The 14,768-nt window shown below is 52.8% G+C and overlaps 2 protein-coding genes across 4 annotated transcripts in view; one reads left to right on the top strand and one right to left on the bottom strand.

The window, feature by feature from the left end:
* LAMA5 (laminin subunit alpha 5) overlaps positions 1-5,740 on the top strand; it is a 91,810-nt gene extending 86,070 nt beyond the window's left edge. The window contains 17 exon segments of the mRNA XM_086623119.1: positions 84-217; positions 342-504; positions 1,019-1,150; positions 1,358-1,509; positions 1,885-2,017; positions 2,292-2,432; positions 2,657-2,787; positions 2,870-3,037; positions 3,134-3,266; positions 3,408-3,565; positions 3,671-3,857; positions 4,055-4,207; positions 4,333-4,492; positions 4,600-4,730; positions 4,833-4,923; positions 5,289-5,408; positions 5,551-5,740. Of these exon segments, the coding sequence (XP_086479245.1) occupies positions 84-217; positions 342-504; positions 1,019-1,150; positions 1,358-1,509; positions 1,885-2,017; positions 2,292-2,432; positions 2,657-2,787; positions 2,870-3,037; positions 3,134-3,266; positions 3,408-3,565; positions 3,671-3,857; positions 4,055-4,207; positions 4,333-4,492; positions 4,600-4,730; positions 4,833-4,923; positions 5,289-5,408; positions 5,551-5,705 (2,442 nt within the window). The 3' untranslated portion in view covers positions 5,706-5,740.
* Positions 5,741-7,467: 1,727 nt separating this feature from the next.
* On the bottom strand, positions 7,468-14,651 carry ADRM1 (ADRM1 26S proteasome ubiquitin receptor). Of its 3 annotated transcripts, none has more exons than XM_086622932.1 (10): positions 14,619-14,651; positions 13,572-13,782; positions 13,197-13,313; positions 12,994-13,117; positions 12,486-12,572; positions 10,141-10,222; positions 9,676-9,905; positions 9,193-9,350; positions 8,340-8,442; positions 7,468-7,687 (listed from the first exon to the last, which is right to left on the bottom strand). In XM_086622932.1, the coding sequence occupies exons 2-10, from the start codon at positions 13,779-13,781 to the stop codon at positions 7,581-7,583; spliced, it is 1,218 nt and encodes a 405-aa protein (XP_086479058.1). In that variant the 5' UTR covers position 13,782; positions 14,619-14,651; the 3' UTR covers positions 7,468-7,580. The 3 variants fall into 3 exon arrangements, with proteins under 3 accessions (XP_086479058.1, XP_086479057.1, XP_086479059.1); XM_086622931.1 differs by lacking the exon at positions 14,619-14,651 and adding an exon at positions 14,155-14,256; XM_086622933.1 differs by lacking the exon at positions 14,619-14,651 and adding an exon at positions 14,155-14,257 and having other exon boundaries at positions 7,543-7,800.
* Positions 14,652-14,768: the final 117 nt, after the last annotated feature.

Raw genomic sequence — 14,768 nt, 5'->3', positions numbered from 1 at the left:
GTGATACCTTTGGGGAAAAAAAACCTTGATTTCATAGGGAAGCCGGGATTAAACTTGCCGTAACTGTCTGGTTTCGTTCCCAGCCTCCTCCCACTTTGCGCTATCCCAACTACCGCGGGTGCCTGGAGCTGGACACACTGAACGAGGAGGTGGTGAGCCTGTACAACTTCCAACGCACCTTCCAGCTGGATACCACCACTGAGAAGCCCTGCGCAAGGTAGGGCACTGCACTCAGACCGGGGGCAGCTCTGATTCAGGGTGCACACCCTGACCCTCAGCTGCCCCAGAGCATGGCAGTTGCCTTTGGAGTGACGCCTCATGCCTTTTCTTGTGTGGCTCAGGTCCAAGTCCACAGGAGACCCCTGGTTGACTGACGGCTCCTACTTTGATGGCACTGGTTACGCAGAGATCAAGTTTGAGAGCCAGTTTGGCACAACCAAGCGCTTCGAGCAGGAGATCCGTGTGGTCTCCTACAATGGCATACTCTTCTTCCTGGAAAACCAGGCAGGTGCTTGCTCCCATGGGGAGCCTTCACCCTTCATCTGGTGGGCTGGGACAATCCCAGCCCCACTTGCAGGCATTCCCAGTTCAGGATGTCGGGGAGAAGTGGGCTTCGGAGATCGTAGTGCTGCTTTGAGCAGTATTTCTGCACTATTGTTAAAAGCCACAAGAGGGCTGGACACAGTCCTCACAGCAGTTGTTTGTCTGGTGCTGGAAGGACTCCCCTGAACTTGGAGAGCACTCATGCACAGACCTTCCGAGCTGGGCCAGGGTTCACTGGGGCAGGCAGTGCTGCAAGGAGCATTTCCAGCTTGCAGTGCTTGTCCTTCCGTCCCAGCACGGAGCTGATGTTTGCAGCTAAATCCCCAGTAATTGTGACAGCAATGTGGTGGGACACTGGCAGTGGGACCTGCTCCCACTGGTGCTAGAGTGCAGGTCAGGCTCAGTGCCACAACTGCATGCTGGACACCAGGGCATGGGGGGCTGAGTGGCTGAGTGTCTGTCCTGCCTCCCCCAGGGTCAGTTCCTGTGTCTGGCTATCCGGGATGGGAAGCTGGTGCTGTACTATGACTTCAGCACCGGTCTGGAGATGGCAAAACCCAGCAGCAATTCCTCCTCCCTCACCATCAGCAGCACCACAAACAAAGCGGTAAGGGGGAGCAGCCACCTGCTGGGCTCGCTTGTTGGGGGCTCCTCGTCCAGAGGTGGGGGGGGGGGGGGGCACCCAGACCCTTGTTTTGGCAGGGGAGAGCTGAAAGTTCTTTGACTAGAGCCGTGAACCGGACACATCGTGCTGCCCTGTGTGATGGACCTCATTGCCCCAGGTTGAATGATCATTTTTCTCCTCTGTTTCCAGATCCAGATTTTCCTCCTCAAAATGAATAACAAGAAGCGCATCCTGGTGAGACTGGAGCGCCTCACCATCTTCATGGTGGAGCAGGAGAACTCCCTGGAGAACGCTGTCTCCTACTACCTGGGTGGTGTGCCCCCAGCTGTGCTGCCTCCCAGGTGAGTCCAGCCCACAGTGGGGTGGGACAGTCCACATCTTCCCCTCCAGTGTCCCTGGTGGTGGCCGTGGCCCTGGCCCTCTCTCAGCCATGTCCAGGGCGGTTGGGGCCCTGCTGAAGCTCTGGGGGTAGATTTCTTACCCATGACTGTGAGCTTTTGAGGATGGGACATCTCCATCTCTGGTGAGGGATGAGGTGCTGGTGGGTGTGACTGCATTCTCCTTTGCCATGCTGGGTGCTTTGGAGCAGCGTTGTGCCTGAGGCACTGGAGATACCCATGGCCATCATGGGACCTTCCCAGGCACTCAGTTTGAAGGGCTGCAGGGCTGGATTCTGCCCAGTGCTGTTCTCATAACACTGCTTGCTTCTCCTGCAGCTTGAAAGCACTCTTCCCCACGGGTGGGCCCATCCGGGGCTGCATGAAGGGCTTGAAGGCTCTTGGCAAATACGTTGACCTGAAGCGCATGAGCACCGTCGGCGTTAGCTACGGGTGCACCTCGGACCTCCTGGTAAGCACAAAGACCTGGCAGCCTGGCCGGCATGCTGAGGAAAGGGTCTGTCAGAGGAAGTGAGCACAGGACCCCCGGATCTCCCCTCATTCACCCAGAAACAAGCATAAAACCTCCAGGTCCTCAGTACAGGGAGGTTGTGGCAAGGTGCTCCACATGGCTGGCCATAGCCCCAGCCAGACCTAGCAAGGACCTGGGCACCTCAGTCAGCCTCCCATCACCACTGCAACACCAGGGCTGGGCTCTCACCTTTCTTCCATGGTGTCCCTTGCAGGTGGCTCGCTCAGTCAGCATCCATGGCCATGGCTACCTGACTCTGGCCCTGAAGGATGTGCCAGGCTTGCGGGACTTCTACAGTGGCTTCAGCTTCCAGACGAGCCAGCACGAGGGGCTACTCTACCAACATGCCACTCAGGTGGGCACCTGCGGCCCCCCCGGGGTATCCTGGCAGCAGGGCAGAAGCATCAGCTCCTGCTCTGGGGATGGTGCTGCTCCTCCTTGGGAAAGGGGGGATTTTGATGGGACCGGAGGGTGACTCTGCAGTGAGATCTGCACCCTGAGCTGCTGGAGGGTGGTGGGGAAATGGCCCTTCCTTGGCGTTTAGCTGCTGAGCAGCAAGTGGGGCAATGCTTTCTGCAGGAGGGGACGTGCCAGGTGTCCCTCCAGAGGGGCCAGCTGACCTTGAACCTCCTGGAAACCGAAGTCACCACTGGAAATGCCTATGCGGATGACAGGACCCACTACGTGGCCTTCTATAGCGATGCCAGTGGGTACGTGTCCTGGCGGTGCCTGGGGGACGGTGTGCTGATGGCCACGGGGGCCCGCTCAGCCCACGCCACTCATCCCCCACAGGGTCCGGCTGTACGTGGACGACGAGCTGCAAGACACGGCAGCAGGCAGCAGGTCCAGCCGGCGGCAGCGGCGGCAGGATGGGCGGCCGCTCTTCCAGCTCGGAGGCTCACCAGGGCCGAGCGCGCTCAGCAACCTCACCGGCTGCATCGGGAACGTCTTCGTCAAGCGGTGAGCATCGCCGTGCCCCTTCCCAGAGCGCAGGGCTCAGCCCCTTCCTGCCTCCTGGCTGGCCCGGTGACAGACACCTCCTCTCTCTGTGTGTAGGATGTCAGAGCCACAGATGGTGGTGGACCTGCAGCAGAACGTGGAGAGCATCAACGTCACCATGAGCTGTCCCTGGGGCGAGCAGCCGCAGCAGCTCAGAGTCACTCTGAAGAAGGACAGGAGGAAACCCAAGGTATCAGCTGCTGCCAAAACTCTCCACATCCTCCTCCTCTTCCTCCTCGGATGCCACCGTTGCCCCCTCGCTGAGCACGTCTGCCCCGTGACACGTGCAAGGATGCTCTCCTCACTCCATTCCTTGGTGAATCTCATGTAGGTGCCAGGCAAGCCTGCCTCGAAGGACCGCCGCCACGATCGGGATGGGCTCTGCCAGCTGCACCCATGGCCCCGCACAGCTGCGGGCACCTTCCGCTTCGGGGGTGCCTCAAGCAGTCGCTGGGAGTTTGAGGAGATCCCGGCCTCCTTTGGCCAGAGGTGAGGCTTCCCCTGTGCCCACCCCACCCCATCACTTGGAGAGCAGGTGCCCCTGGCAGTTGTGGGAGAGCAGGGTGCTCCCGTCACCCCCCCCTGTCCCTGCAGGTCCCACTTCTCCCTGGAGGTGAAGCTGAACTCCTCCAGTGGGCTGCTCTTCTATGTGGCGGGCGAGCGGGGCACCTTCATGGCTCTCTTCATCTCCAATGGGCGTTTTGTCTTCCTGGTGGATGTCGGTGGGCGCCGGCTGCGCATCCGCAGCAAAGACAAGTACCGTGACCGGCGGTGGCACACGGTGAGCAGAGGGTCGGGGCTCAGCAGGACCTCCTCAAGCCGCAGTGCTCCCATGAGCCCATCACCGGGTGCCTGTGCAGGGCTTCACTTGGTGCAGCCCTGCTCCAGGCATCGCTTCCTAATTGCACATGGGACACCCGCAGGCTCCTCCCAACCCAGGAAGCCCCCAGCACTGGCACTGACCTTTGGTCCTTGCAGGTCTTCTTCAGCAGAGACCAAAGCCGAGCTCAGCTGGTCATCGATGGGCTACGAGCCCGGGGGGTTGCAGTGGCCACCGCAGGGCTCTTTGTGGCCCGGACCCCCTTGTATGTTGGGGGGGTCCCAGCTGGAAAAGCCAAGGCTCACATACCGGTAAGGGCTTGGTGATCCTGTGGCATCACCGTATCTCTGCCAGTTCCCAGTCCCATGGCATCACCCTGTTCGGGCCTGCCAGTTTTTGGCCCCTCTGCACTCACTCCTGTGGCTTCTCTCTGCAGGTTGCATCAATCTCCAGCTTTGATGGCTGCCTGAGGAACCCACAGCTGGACGGGAGGCCCCTGGGTCCCCCCTCACGCACCTTCGGGGTGACACCATGCTATGAGGGCGCTCTGGAGAGTGGGGTCTTCTTTGCTGCAGACGGCGGGTCCATCATCCTGGGTACCCCACAGCAGCCTGGGCTGGCTCCCATGGCCCTGGGACCGTGAAGAACACGTCTCATGGGAGATCCCTTGTTCCTCTCCTCACCAGTGGCATTTCTCTTCCAGCTGATGCGGTGGTGACGGAGCAGGACTTGGAGGTGACACTGGAGGTCCGTCCCCGCAGTGCCTCTGGCATCATCTTCCACATTGGCACGAGAAGAAGCCACCATCTCATGCTGTACATGGAGGAGACAAAGGTAGTGGGAGGGTGGCTTCCCTGCAGATTTTCATAGGCAACGGCCATCTCCTGCCTGTCCCGCTCAGCTCACTGGGCTCTAATGGTTTGTCTCCCACACCAGGTCACTGTGAGAGCAAACGCTGGGGCTGACGAGTTCTCTGCAGCGGTGACATGCCCATCTCTCTGCGACGGGCAGTGGCACACCATCGCAGGTGAGGTGACACCAGCAGTGGCTCTGAATGCTGCTTCACTCCTGCTGCTGAGCCTACGTCTCCTGGGGGGAGCCTGGGCCCCCTCCTTGGGTATTTAAACCCCAGCTCCCACCTGTAGGCACTTAATTTTGGAGATCGTAGCTGTCGTTAAGTCATTTTCTAATTAGTAAGAGTCATTGCCTGGTCTCGTTAGTGCTGTCAGATCTGGTGGGCAGGAGAGAGAGTTTCTTTTCCCAAGAGCCAGGCCATGTCCTCTGACCCTCCCAGTAGTTTTGCTGTGCTCCAGCACTGGGCTGGGCTAGAGGCGAGAGCTGAATGTGCTCTCCGGATGAGGAAGCAGCACTGACTGTTGTTTTCTTTTGAAGTCACCAAATGGAAAAACATAATCCAGGTTGATGTGGACACGGAGGGCAACTACACAGTGGGACCCAGCCAGCCTCCTGCACCCAGCACAAGGGCAACCTTCTACGTGGGAGGGCTACCAGGTGAGTTGGGAAAGATGCTCTCCAGAACGAAATACCCCAAAGCCAAGAGAGATACTATTCCTGGTGCAAGTAAGAAGTACTTAATCGCTTGCTCTGTTGTTAGCCACGCTAATGCTTGGGTTTTTTCTTGTTCCTTCTGCAGCGACAGCCAAGGCCAGCGCAATGTCACCCTCACCGCCCCTCCCTCATTACATGGGCTGTATAAGGAACTTGGTGATTAACCGGAGCCACGTGGACCTGCTGCAAGCTGGGACTGTCAGGGGCTCTGTCGGCCTCAAAGGTTGCCCTGTGCTGTAAGTGCGTGCAGCTCCGTGTACAGCCGGACCGACAGACAGCTGCACGGCTCCCCGGGCGCCACCTCCTCGATAGCATTAACCGTGGTCAAACATACTTGATCTCCAGTGACTGCAGGTGCGAATCTGGGGCCAAAACCAGAGAGGGGCCACAAATCCAAGGGGAAGGAGGGCAGGGGAGGAAGGTGGGGAGAAGGGGCACTTTGGGGACATCTTTCACAAATATAACCAAAAAGTTGGAGTAGGATGTGGAGACAGGTCCGAGCCCTTCCCCAGTGGTCAAGCATCTGCCACAGGACTCGTGCTGCCACACGGCTCGTGGTTAAGAGCAACTGTCCTCTGCAGAGCGTGGGCTGAAGCACACACCAGCCATGCATCATGTCCCAAATCCTGTTCCTTTTACCCCACACTTAGAACGCACGTAGATTTAGTTCACGGAACACTTGAGGCTATTAATAACAGTCACAGACTGTCTTCTGCTAAAGGCTGTAGGCAGTTTCTGGTTTATAATAAATGCAATTAGGACAAACTGGATTAATTCCATCACTTTTGTGTTTTTATAAGCAAGGACGCATTTAGCCCTCCCCCAAGGGCTGTCTCAGTTTACCTGCCACTGCTACACAGAGCTCTGCAAGGGGGAACTTGGACAAAATTCTGTTCACAGAATTAGCATCTTCTTGTCAGATTAATTTATAAGAATCAGAACAAAAAGGAACAAAATAGGCTGGGAGAACTGCCGAGGGAAAGCAGAAAACCACAGATGCCACTCTTGACTCTCTGCAGTTGCATCCGGCGCTGGTAGATACACTGACAAAAGTCCTGTTGTGTGAAGCAAGAAACTTGCTTGAAAGGGAACAGAGAAAGGTTTTTACCTCCGAGTCTGGCTGGGTGCGAGAGGTGGCACCTTGCCCTCACCCACCCTGCCAGCAGTTGCTTTCTCCTGCTCAGCCTCACTCACGCCTGTTGTAGTGCAGTCTTCACTTGAAAACCCCGTTTTCTCCCAAGACATCTAGTTCACTTGTGCACTTACACGTCCTATATATATTTGTGTGTGTATATATATCTCTCTAGCCACTTGGGGACAAAATCTTGCTTCTGAAATGGACTTATAACTTATATCATTATATTGTGGGTTTTTTTATGAGGGGTAAATATTGTAAAATGGGTTTTTAACATGTCCATCTTAAATGTAATTATGACCTATTTTTAAGTTGTAGTATTAAAGATGGTCTTTGTAAATCACTGGTACATACTTTGGAGTCAAATAAAGTTTTATGTTACTCTCTTTCACTTTACTGGTGAAAAGCAACTGTGAGGCTGATGTAGAACTGGAAGACAAGCAGTCACCACCTCAGGAAGTGGCACAATAGGGACATTACAGTTGTATTTGCCATAAGCAGCTCCCTCCTCCTACGGCAGCCGCGGTAGGTAGTGCTCTGATGATCATGACTGCAACCTGCCTCGTGTTCAAAGGTGAAGTCCTGCACCCGGGACGGGACAACCCTTGCAGCAGTACTTGCGGGGCAATAACTGGGTGAGCTGGCAGCCCTGCAGATGGCACCTGGTGGGCCCGATGCTGGATTCCAGTCAGCAGTGCGACCTTACTCAGTCGCAGGGCTCAACCCTTCTATCACAAGGCAATCAGAAGAATTAGACTAGCCTGATGTGAAGAACATCAAAACTGAACAGTGAGCAACTCCACTGAAAATAAAGAGCAGGTACTGCTTTAAGTGTGCATGTTAAATAGACTGAGAAAGAACAGTACGGCAGATAAAACTCCTTTATTTGTAGATTTATATAAGCATAATATGAAGTTAGTAATCCTACTGCAGTTGCTTAAGTTAGTATCTAGGAATATCTGTAAGGAAAAGCAGATAACTTAATCTAAACTCATGTCTTCCTCTTCATCTTTCTTGTCCTTAGAGTCTCCTTCCTTTTGGTCTGACTTGACACTGTTCTGCATTGCTTTGGCAAACGCTTCTACATCTAGAAGTTAAACACATTAGTTATTTAACTTTGCACTTTCTGGGATGGAGTTCATTGTCCATGTGAGGTTGAGCTTCATTACTTGGAAAGTAAACAGGTGCTTTAGTAAGAATCTATTAGCAGGGAAGAAAATTTTAACAGTCAATATGTAACGCACGCTTGGAGCTCTCTGACATAGCATTTTATGCACAGGCACCCTAAGACCAGAGTTACTTCAGTCATGAATTAGATGTGAAAAGCTCATTAGGGAAAACTGATGCCCTGACATCCTCCAGTGCTACAGGCCCTGACTGCCTTCACTTATTTCAGATGAATCATTAAAGACTCCCACAAAAACATCATTCCTGAACAAGGTGACTAGGACATCTCCAGCGACTTTTGCATATCTATCACGGCCAAGGCTGCTCAGCACATCTCTTTGCAGAACCCCGAGTTCTCCAAAGTCTCACATCTGACAACACACTGCATCTGCTGGCCAACACCTGAGCTGTTCGTCTTTTCATTGTGCCCAGAGCAGTTTGAGAGTCAGCATCTGACAGTTAATCAGCAGCTACTCACTACACATTCCACGCCTGTGTGCAGTAAAAAAAAACCACAAACACAACATCCCAACAAACCACTTCATCATGTTCCCAACAGCACCAACACTTACCTCCTTTATTTGCTGCATCTACTGCCTCTGCGGGTAAGCCAAACTGACTCATTAGTGGGCCAAGCTGTCCTGAAGCTAAGGCAGCACTGAACATGCTCAATGCCTGTGAAGTGGAGTCAACAGTGTAAAAAAAAAAAAAAAAAAAAATGTTTGCATCATGTTTCTCCAGCACCAGGTAGCTGCTGTGCAGTACCTGCACACGGCATGGGGAGCACACGGCCGGCCTGGGAGCAGCCGCGCGGTTTTAAAGTCACCAATTAAAACCCCCCTTGTTTCCGAGTCTTGTCTGCACAAAAGAGTTGCCATAGTTTAAACTAACAACAGACTTTGGCCACTGAAATTTTGCAAATTGACAAATTTCCATCAATCGGTGTAACTAATTCAAACTGGCCTGTAATACACCAGCTTCCATCACACACAGCCAGTCCTGGAATTAAGTACTAGTGTTTCAAGGGAAATAAGGGATGTAGCGCTGTGAACAGGAGCATCATTTCTCTTCAGTCACTTGAAATGACCTTTAAGGAGACTGCTGACAAACCTCTCTTTGACAGGGAACAACAAATTCGCTACTACTCCTGTCATTTGCCAGAGAGCACTTATAATAAAGAGAAAGAGAAAGGTAAAGCCCAGTTCCCAAAGAAAGAGTAACAAACATTCTGATCTGCCCTTGGGTGACTGCAGGAAGAAGGAACTAGTGATCCATTAAGTCGAGTCCCTTCTCCTTTCCACTTCTACTGAGCAACTTCCTACTCTGAACAGTGCCAGGAACCTGAAAAAGCTGGGCAAGGCGAACCATGACACACGGGGGAGGAGGGAAGGAGAACTGTGCTTGCCCTGACAGCCAGGCACCCACCTGCTGAAACTGAGGAGATGTCAGGGTGTTCTGAATCTCTTCTGCAGTCTGCGGCAGAGATTCCCCTGAGGGAAGGTAAGGCATCAACCGCTCTTGAACTTCAGCGTTGGCCAGGATGGGAGCCATTATCTCGGGAGTCAGAACAGTTGCCAGGTCAACTAGGAAGAAAATGAATGGTTGGCTGTTAGACTATGCAGACAACCCCACGTTTTTGTCATGTAAACCAAACGATCTAATCAGAGTACTGAAACATAGTTAGCACACTGCTAGTCCTTTTCCCTCTCTGTTTTGGAGCGAGAGTAAGACTCTTAAAGCAGCCAAGAAGAGCTCTCAAATAAAAACCAACAAACAACTACACAATAACAACAACAACAACAAAAGTAAGAGACCTTTCAAACCAATTTGGAACAGGACAGGACAGGACAGTAAAACAGCTTCAAGGGACTCCTGGATCCGACAGCTGTCTGGTCAGAACACTGTTACCTTGCTGTCCTCCTGCTCCAGATGGCACATTCATAGTAGCTAAAATGTTCTGAAGGTCACTCAATTGAATGGGCTGGGTTGGGCTTGTGGCTGAGCTGGTTCCATTACCCGAACTTGGTACAGGGCTGGGACTGGTCACAGATGCAGCCGCAGGAACGGACGGGGCAGGCGTTACACGTGTAGAAGAAGTCGTGGAAGATGGTGTCACAGCAGCTGATTGGCTGCGAGAGCTGGAGAAGATAATTAGCATAACTAATTATACTGCAAAAACCAGCTCTACCTCTTGCATTTTGAAACGAAGCTTTTCAAGCCCTTACAATATGAAGAGCTCCTACCTCAGTTTAGAGAGGTAACAAGCGGTCTTAGTTCCCATCGTATTTCCTGTTCAGGCCACAATTCCTCCCACAGAAGTGGCAACTTTATGTTACAAAACCAGTACAAAGGCAGAGCAGACAGGCATCCTACCTTGATGATGAACTGCTGGTCGGAGGTCCCCCACTTCCAAGCAGACTGGCCAGCCCAGGACCTGTCAGCGCACCCAGCCCACCTTCCGTAAACATAAAAGAAGAACAGGTTTAGAAATCTGTTTCTTTGGGTTTTTTGCACCTCTCTGCTCTAGAGAGGCCACTCTTGTACCTGAAAGGTTTTATTTGCTAAAATAAAGGAGGAGGGGGGTGAAAGAGCCCAGACCAACCCCCCACCCCTTTCTGTAAATTAACAGCTCTCCATTTTTGTCTTGCATCCCTATTAGAAAACTGCCTTAGAGAGCTGCATGTTTTAGAAATGATTCAATTTCTAGATGTACACAAGGATAAAATTACTTTGGTTTGTGCCATACATACACAATCATTGTAGCACAGCCCTCTCCTCTTACGTATTCATTCCAAAAAATCCAACTTTTCTCTAAACTTTAAAGCCAAGGCCCTCAGTAGAAGATTATAGAGGCAGCCTTTGAGTCACCACCGTCTCCCCACACAGCTGGGTTTCGCAGCTTCAAACCTAACACAGAGATGCAGCAGCCAAATTGGCTGAGTCCTTAAACGCTTCACAGGCAGAGCAAAGTACGGACAACTCTGCGCTCAAACAAAGTGCTCCCAGTAGAGCAGCGATCAGGAAACAGAGCAGGAAACCAACCCTGAGCCAAAGAAATCAGAATCAGCCCCCTTCACCCACACACCCCAGCTACCAAAGACTTAACGCAGCGTCAAGAACACCAGCTAAAAAGAGCTGGGAAAAGGCCTGGCTGGTCCACTGGAGCTGCCAGTGACTGACTGTCTCTCTACAATTCCTTTGAGCCACATCAGCCAAATGCTCCATTTACCACACGCCTCCCACCCAGTGGTTTCTCGTGCCACATCTAAGTAGATAGGTGTCCTACGCAAGCACCTGCATTCATCCTTCACCTCTGGGGAACTACCTGCGAGCAGAAGACAGAACAACAGTGCTCCACTAGCAAACCCGTGGTTAACTAAAGCTGCAGAGCACTGCAGGTCAGAGCCCCACCTTTGTACAGGACCCACTCCGATGGAACCACGTCTGTAACACGTTCACTGGTCACAGAGCTCTGACAGCAGCAGGACCAGCAGGATGAAGCTAACCCGGCTGTACCCCACGCTACTCTACTCAGTTTGTCCTTGCTAGGAAAGTTTACTCAGGAGCAAGAAAGCTCCTTTGTTGCAGAAGCTTTGCAATAAAGGCAGGGTCCTGAGAGAGATGCAAACCAGATGCAAAAGAAGAAGATGCTACTGGGGGAAGAGTTCCAAAGAGATTCACCAGAGCCACTGTTTGCCGAGGCAAGCAGATGGTTTTCTTGGTGTTACTGCAGTCAGCTTCATGTCAAGCTGTCTTATGGCTAGACGTAAAGGCAAAGAAAGAAGAGCTGCTGAGAAAAAGTGTTGGGATGAAGAGGAAGAGAGTCTTAGGAGTCATGTGAAGCTTCAAGAAGGAAGATCTTTCCAAACACATGCTAAAGAGCCAGAATCTTCCAACACTAACATTAGATTTGCACCTGAACATCCCACCAACATGAGATTTGCATTTTAAGCTAAAAAGACATGAGCTAGATCCACAAAAATGGACTTTGGAGCTTAAGCACAGAACCTTAGTCACTGCCACCTGCTAAGCATTACTTTGCCTACTTCCATTCGAGGGCCTGACTTCTGAGGAAATGCTCTGTTGGGCTTGGAGCATGGATAGCATTAAAACCAGACAACAGCAGGGACTCCAACACACCTCTCATCCTCTCCAGAAAAACAGCACGGTGGTTCAAGCTCTTCCCAGTGTGGCCCAGGAGAGAAAGCCCTAACCTGAGCCTTACTCCTCTGACTAGAGAGCACTGGGGGGTGTGTATGCTCCAGCCTTCCTCTTGAACTCCTGCTTTGCACACAAATATTCACTGGATCAGAGACAACATGAGCGACTCCATAGTTTGGTAACTGGGACACTCACCGGGGACGAGTCCTTGGTTTTCAGTCTCTGCTCCAGTGAATATTTAGGAGGAAGAGGAGGGGTGGAAAATAGGAGTAGGGGGAAAAAAAAAAAAAAAGCAGAAGATTCAGTGGAGCAAGGAGCAGAACTGATGTTCCTTGCAGATCAAGCCCTAAGATGAGTGCTGTGTAGAATCTGGTACCCGTTGTTTCCTGCAATTTTTTTTTTTTTGCCCCTCAGCTCATCTTTGAGGCAGGGCCTTGCTTTCTCATGTAAAAGCAGCGCTATCCAAATCAATAGCACTACTTGAAAATGTTGTCAGGTAAGATTTAACCTGGCAGGAGAAAATACCATTTTGGCATAAAGATATTAAAGCATTTTACCAAGTCCTCCTAAGCCCGTTGGTCCGATCAGCTGCATGAGCTGGTTATGGCTCATGTTTCCAAGAAGGCTTTGCAAGCCACCCTCACCTAAAAACAAAAACATTCTGAAACACAACATATTCACATAGGTTTTTTCACAGCACTCCGGCTCAAACAGCAGGAGATTAATTGGCATCACATTCTGTATGGAAAAAACAGTTTCAAGTGTTTACTGATTCACGACGCTCATAAAAGATATATGCAACTTGGCTTCATAAAGAGGTAAGACTCCAGAGAATCTACTGGAAACAAAGGAGAATTCTTCTGGCAGTCTTAACTTTCAGCCTGCACCTATTATAACAGAACAGTTTATTTTGCTAAAAGCATGTTTACACTTCTGGTATTAACACTGTCCCCAACTCACCCTCCACAGCCATCAGGAATTCCTTCCTAGGAAACTCTAAGCGCTTATTCTAAAAATAAATTTTAAAAAAGCCTCTCACATGAAGGAGCAGAGAATGGACTGTACCTCCTAATGCCGAGAGCTCGTGGCCTCCACTTGCGTTTCCACCCAAAGCACCAGGCATTGGTGGATTGTTGAGATACTCGTTCACTTTACGGCAATGTTCTTCATCCTTGTCCGTCTTCGGCTCCTGCAAGAAAGGTGCTCTTGGTAGGAGGCAAACTGGAAGCATTTTGTCCCAAGACCTTTATTGTTGGCTTCCCACAAACCTGCATCCAGAAGAAGAGTCGTTTTGATCCTGCCTTGAACTTCAATACGTACACACGGCCAGTAGTGCACTGAGGTACCCTCTTGAACTCACAGTCATCGGGAAAAATAATCAAATCCTGGAAAACGTGGCAATAGAAACAAATGTTTGAGGAAATATATGAATGTTTCTTTTAGTCTCTTAAAGACCTCTGCCCTCCTCCCCAGATCTTCTTCCATCTGCTCTGAGAAGCAGAGAGGATTTGTAAATGGAGGTCTGTCAGGCCACAGTGGCCTGACGAGCCATCCCAACTTGTCTTGAAGCTCTTTCAGCAGCGCCAGCAGAACAAGAACAAGACAGACGGCAACTCAACACTGAAACACAAAACCATACTCACATCTTCGACGTTGCCCGAAGTCCTGTCCTTCCAGCAGAAGTGAATGAGGGAGTCATCGGTTTGCTGGATGTACACAAGGCCTTTTCTCTTGTCTGGGGTCACAGTGCTGCCTTTCAGGGACATCTTCCCTGCCCGAAATTCCACCAGGTATTTGCTCGAGGAGCCACGGGAGCCTGGCACCAGGCTTGGAAATAACGCACCTGAAGACATCCTGGAAAGAAAGAACAGCAGACGTATTGAAAAACCTTCCCGTATTCTCTCTTCTCAATATTAAAATCCCATCTTTATCAAAAGAGCTCCACCAGAGGAGCCTGTCTCACTGCGTAGAGGATTTCAGGGCGATCCAGAAGAGCTAAAGTGGAACGCAGGATGAAGACAAGACGCTCCAAGTTGCCCACTAATAACGAGAGGCCGATTTTCCAAGGCGTTGGAAAACGAAACCAGCGTTCCCCTGATGCCTTGGTTCATGCCACAGGACCAGGGACAACTTAACTGCAAGAAGCCCGACTGCAACGCTGATTTTGGGTCTCCTGCTCCAGCACCTCAGCAGAGAACCGCGACCCCCCCAGCTCAGCGGCCTCACCTCCGGCAGCCTTGTGTCTCCCGAGCTACGCGTTTACCGGCCTCGCAGGTCGAGGCGTTAATGCCGGGAGCCCGGCCGGCCCGCATGACTCGGCAGTTGTTCCCAAGCCCGCGGTACCGCTTAACCCCCCGCGCCGGCCGATCCGAGCGCACCGGCGGTCAGACCCGGCACCGCCGCGGGGGAGCCCGGCCCGAGCCCCTCCCGCAAACCGGGAGCGGAGCTGCCCGCGGGACAGCCCGGCGGGACAGCCCGGCCCGCTCCGGGCCTCCCTCCCTCCCGCCCGCCCGCGGCCGCGCTCGACGCTTCCCGCCCGCCCGGAGGCCGCGATCTCCGACCGGGCAGCCCGAAGCGGCCGGGCCGCGGCCCCCCGGGCCTTCCCCCGCAGGAGACGCCGCGCGGGCAGCCCCTAACGAGCGACCCGCGGCAGAGCGCGGCCGGGCCCCCCCGCCCGCCGGTGCCGGTACCTGCCGCCGCCCGCAGGCCCTGCGCCGCGCCGCTCTTCCTGCCCCGCGCGCCGGAACCCCGCCCGCCGCAGGGCGGGGCAAGGCGGGGCGCGCGCCCCCGCGGCCGCGCTCGGTTGGACGGCGCGGCTGTCAGTCAGGGGCGGCGGCTCG

This window comes from Tauraco erythrolophus, chromosome 18 (assembly GCF_009769465.1).
Source record: "Tauraco erythrolophus isolate bTauEry1 chromosome 18, bTauEry1.pri, whole genome shotgun sequence".
Lineage (NCBI taxonomy): Eukaryota > Metazoa > Chordata > Aves > Musophagiformes > Musophagidae > Tauraco > Tauraco erythrolophus.
The sequence above is the reverse complement of the archived record's forward strand: the minus strand, read 5'-3'. Positions and strand labels throughout refer to the sequence as shown.

What these genes read in the sequence shown, in the direction of transcription:
- ADRM1 (XM_086622931.1), bottom strand. Translation starts at nt 14,240, where the DNA reads ATGCGGGCCGGCCGGGCTCCCGGCATTAACGCCTCGACCTGCGAGGCC. An exon ending in GAGACACAAGGCTGCCGGAG is followed by an intron (nt 13,783 to 14,154) that starts GTGAGGCCGCTG and finishes CTTTCTTTCCAG; the next exon opens with GATGTCTTCAGGTGCGTTAT. An exon ending in CATCTCCTCAGTTTCAGCAG is followed by an intron (nt 8,443 to 9,192) that starts GTGGGTGCCTGG and finishes TCCACTTCACAG; the next exon opens with GCATTGAGCATGTTCAGTGC.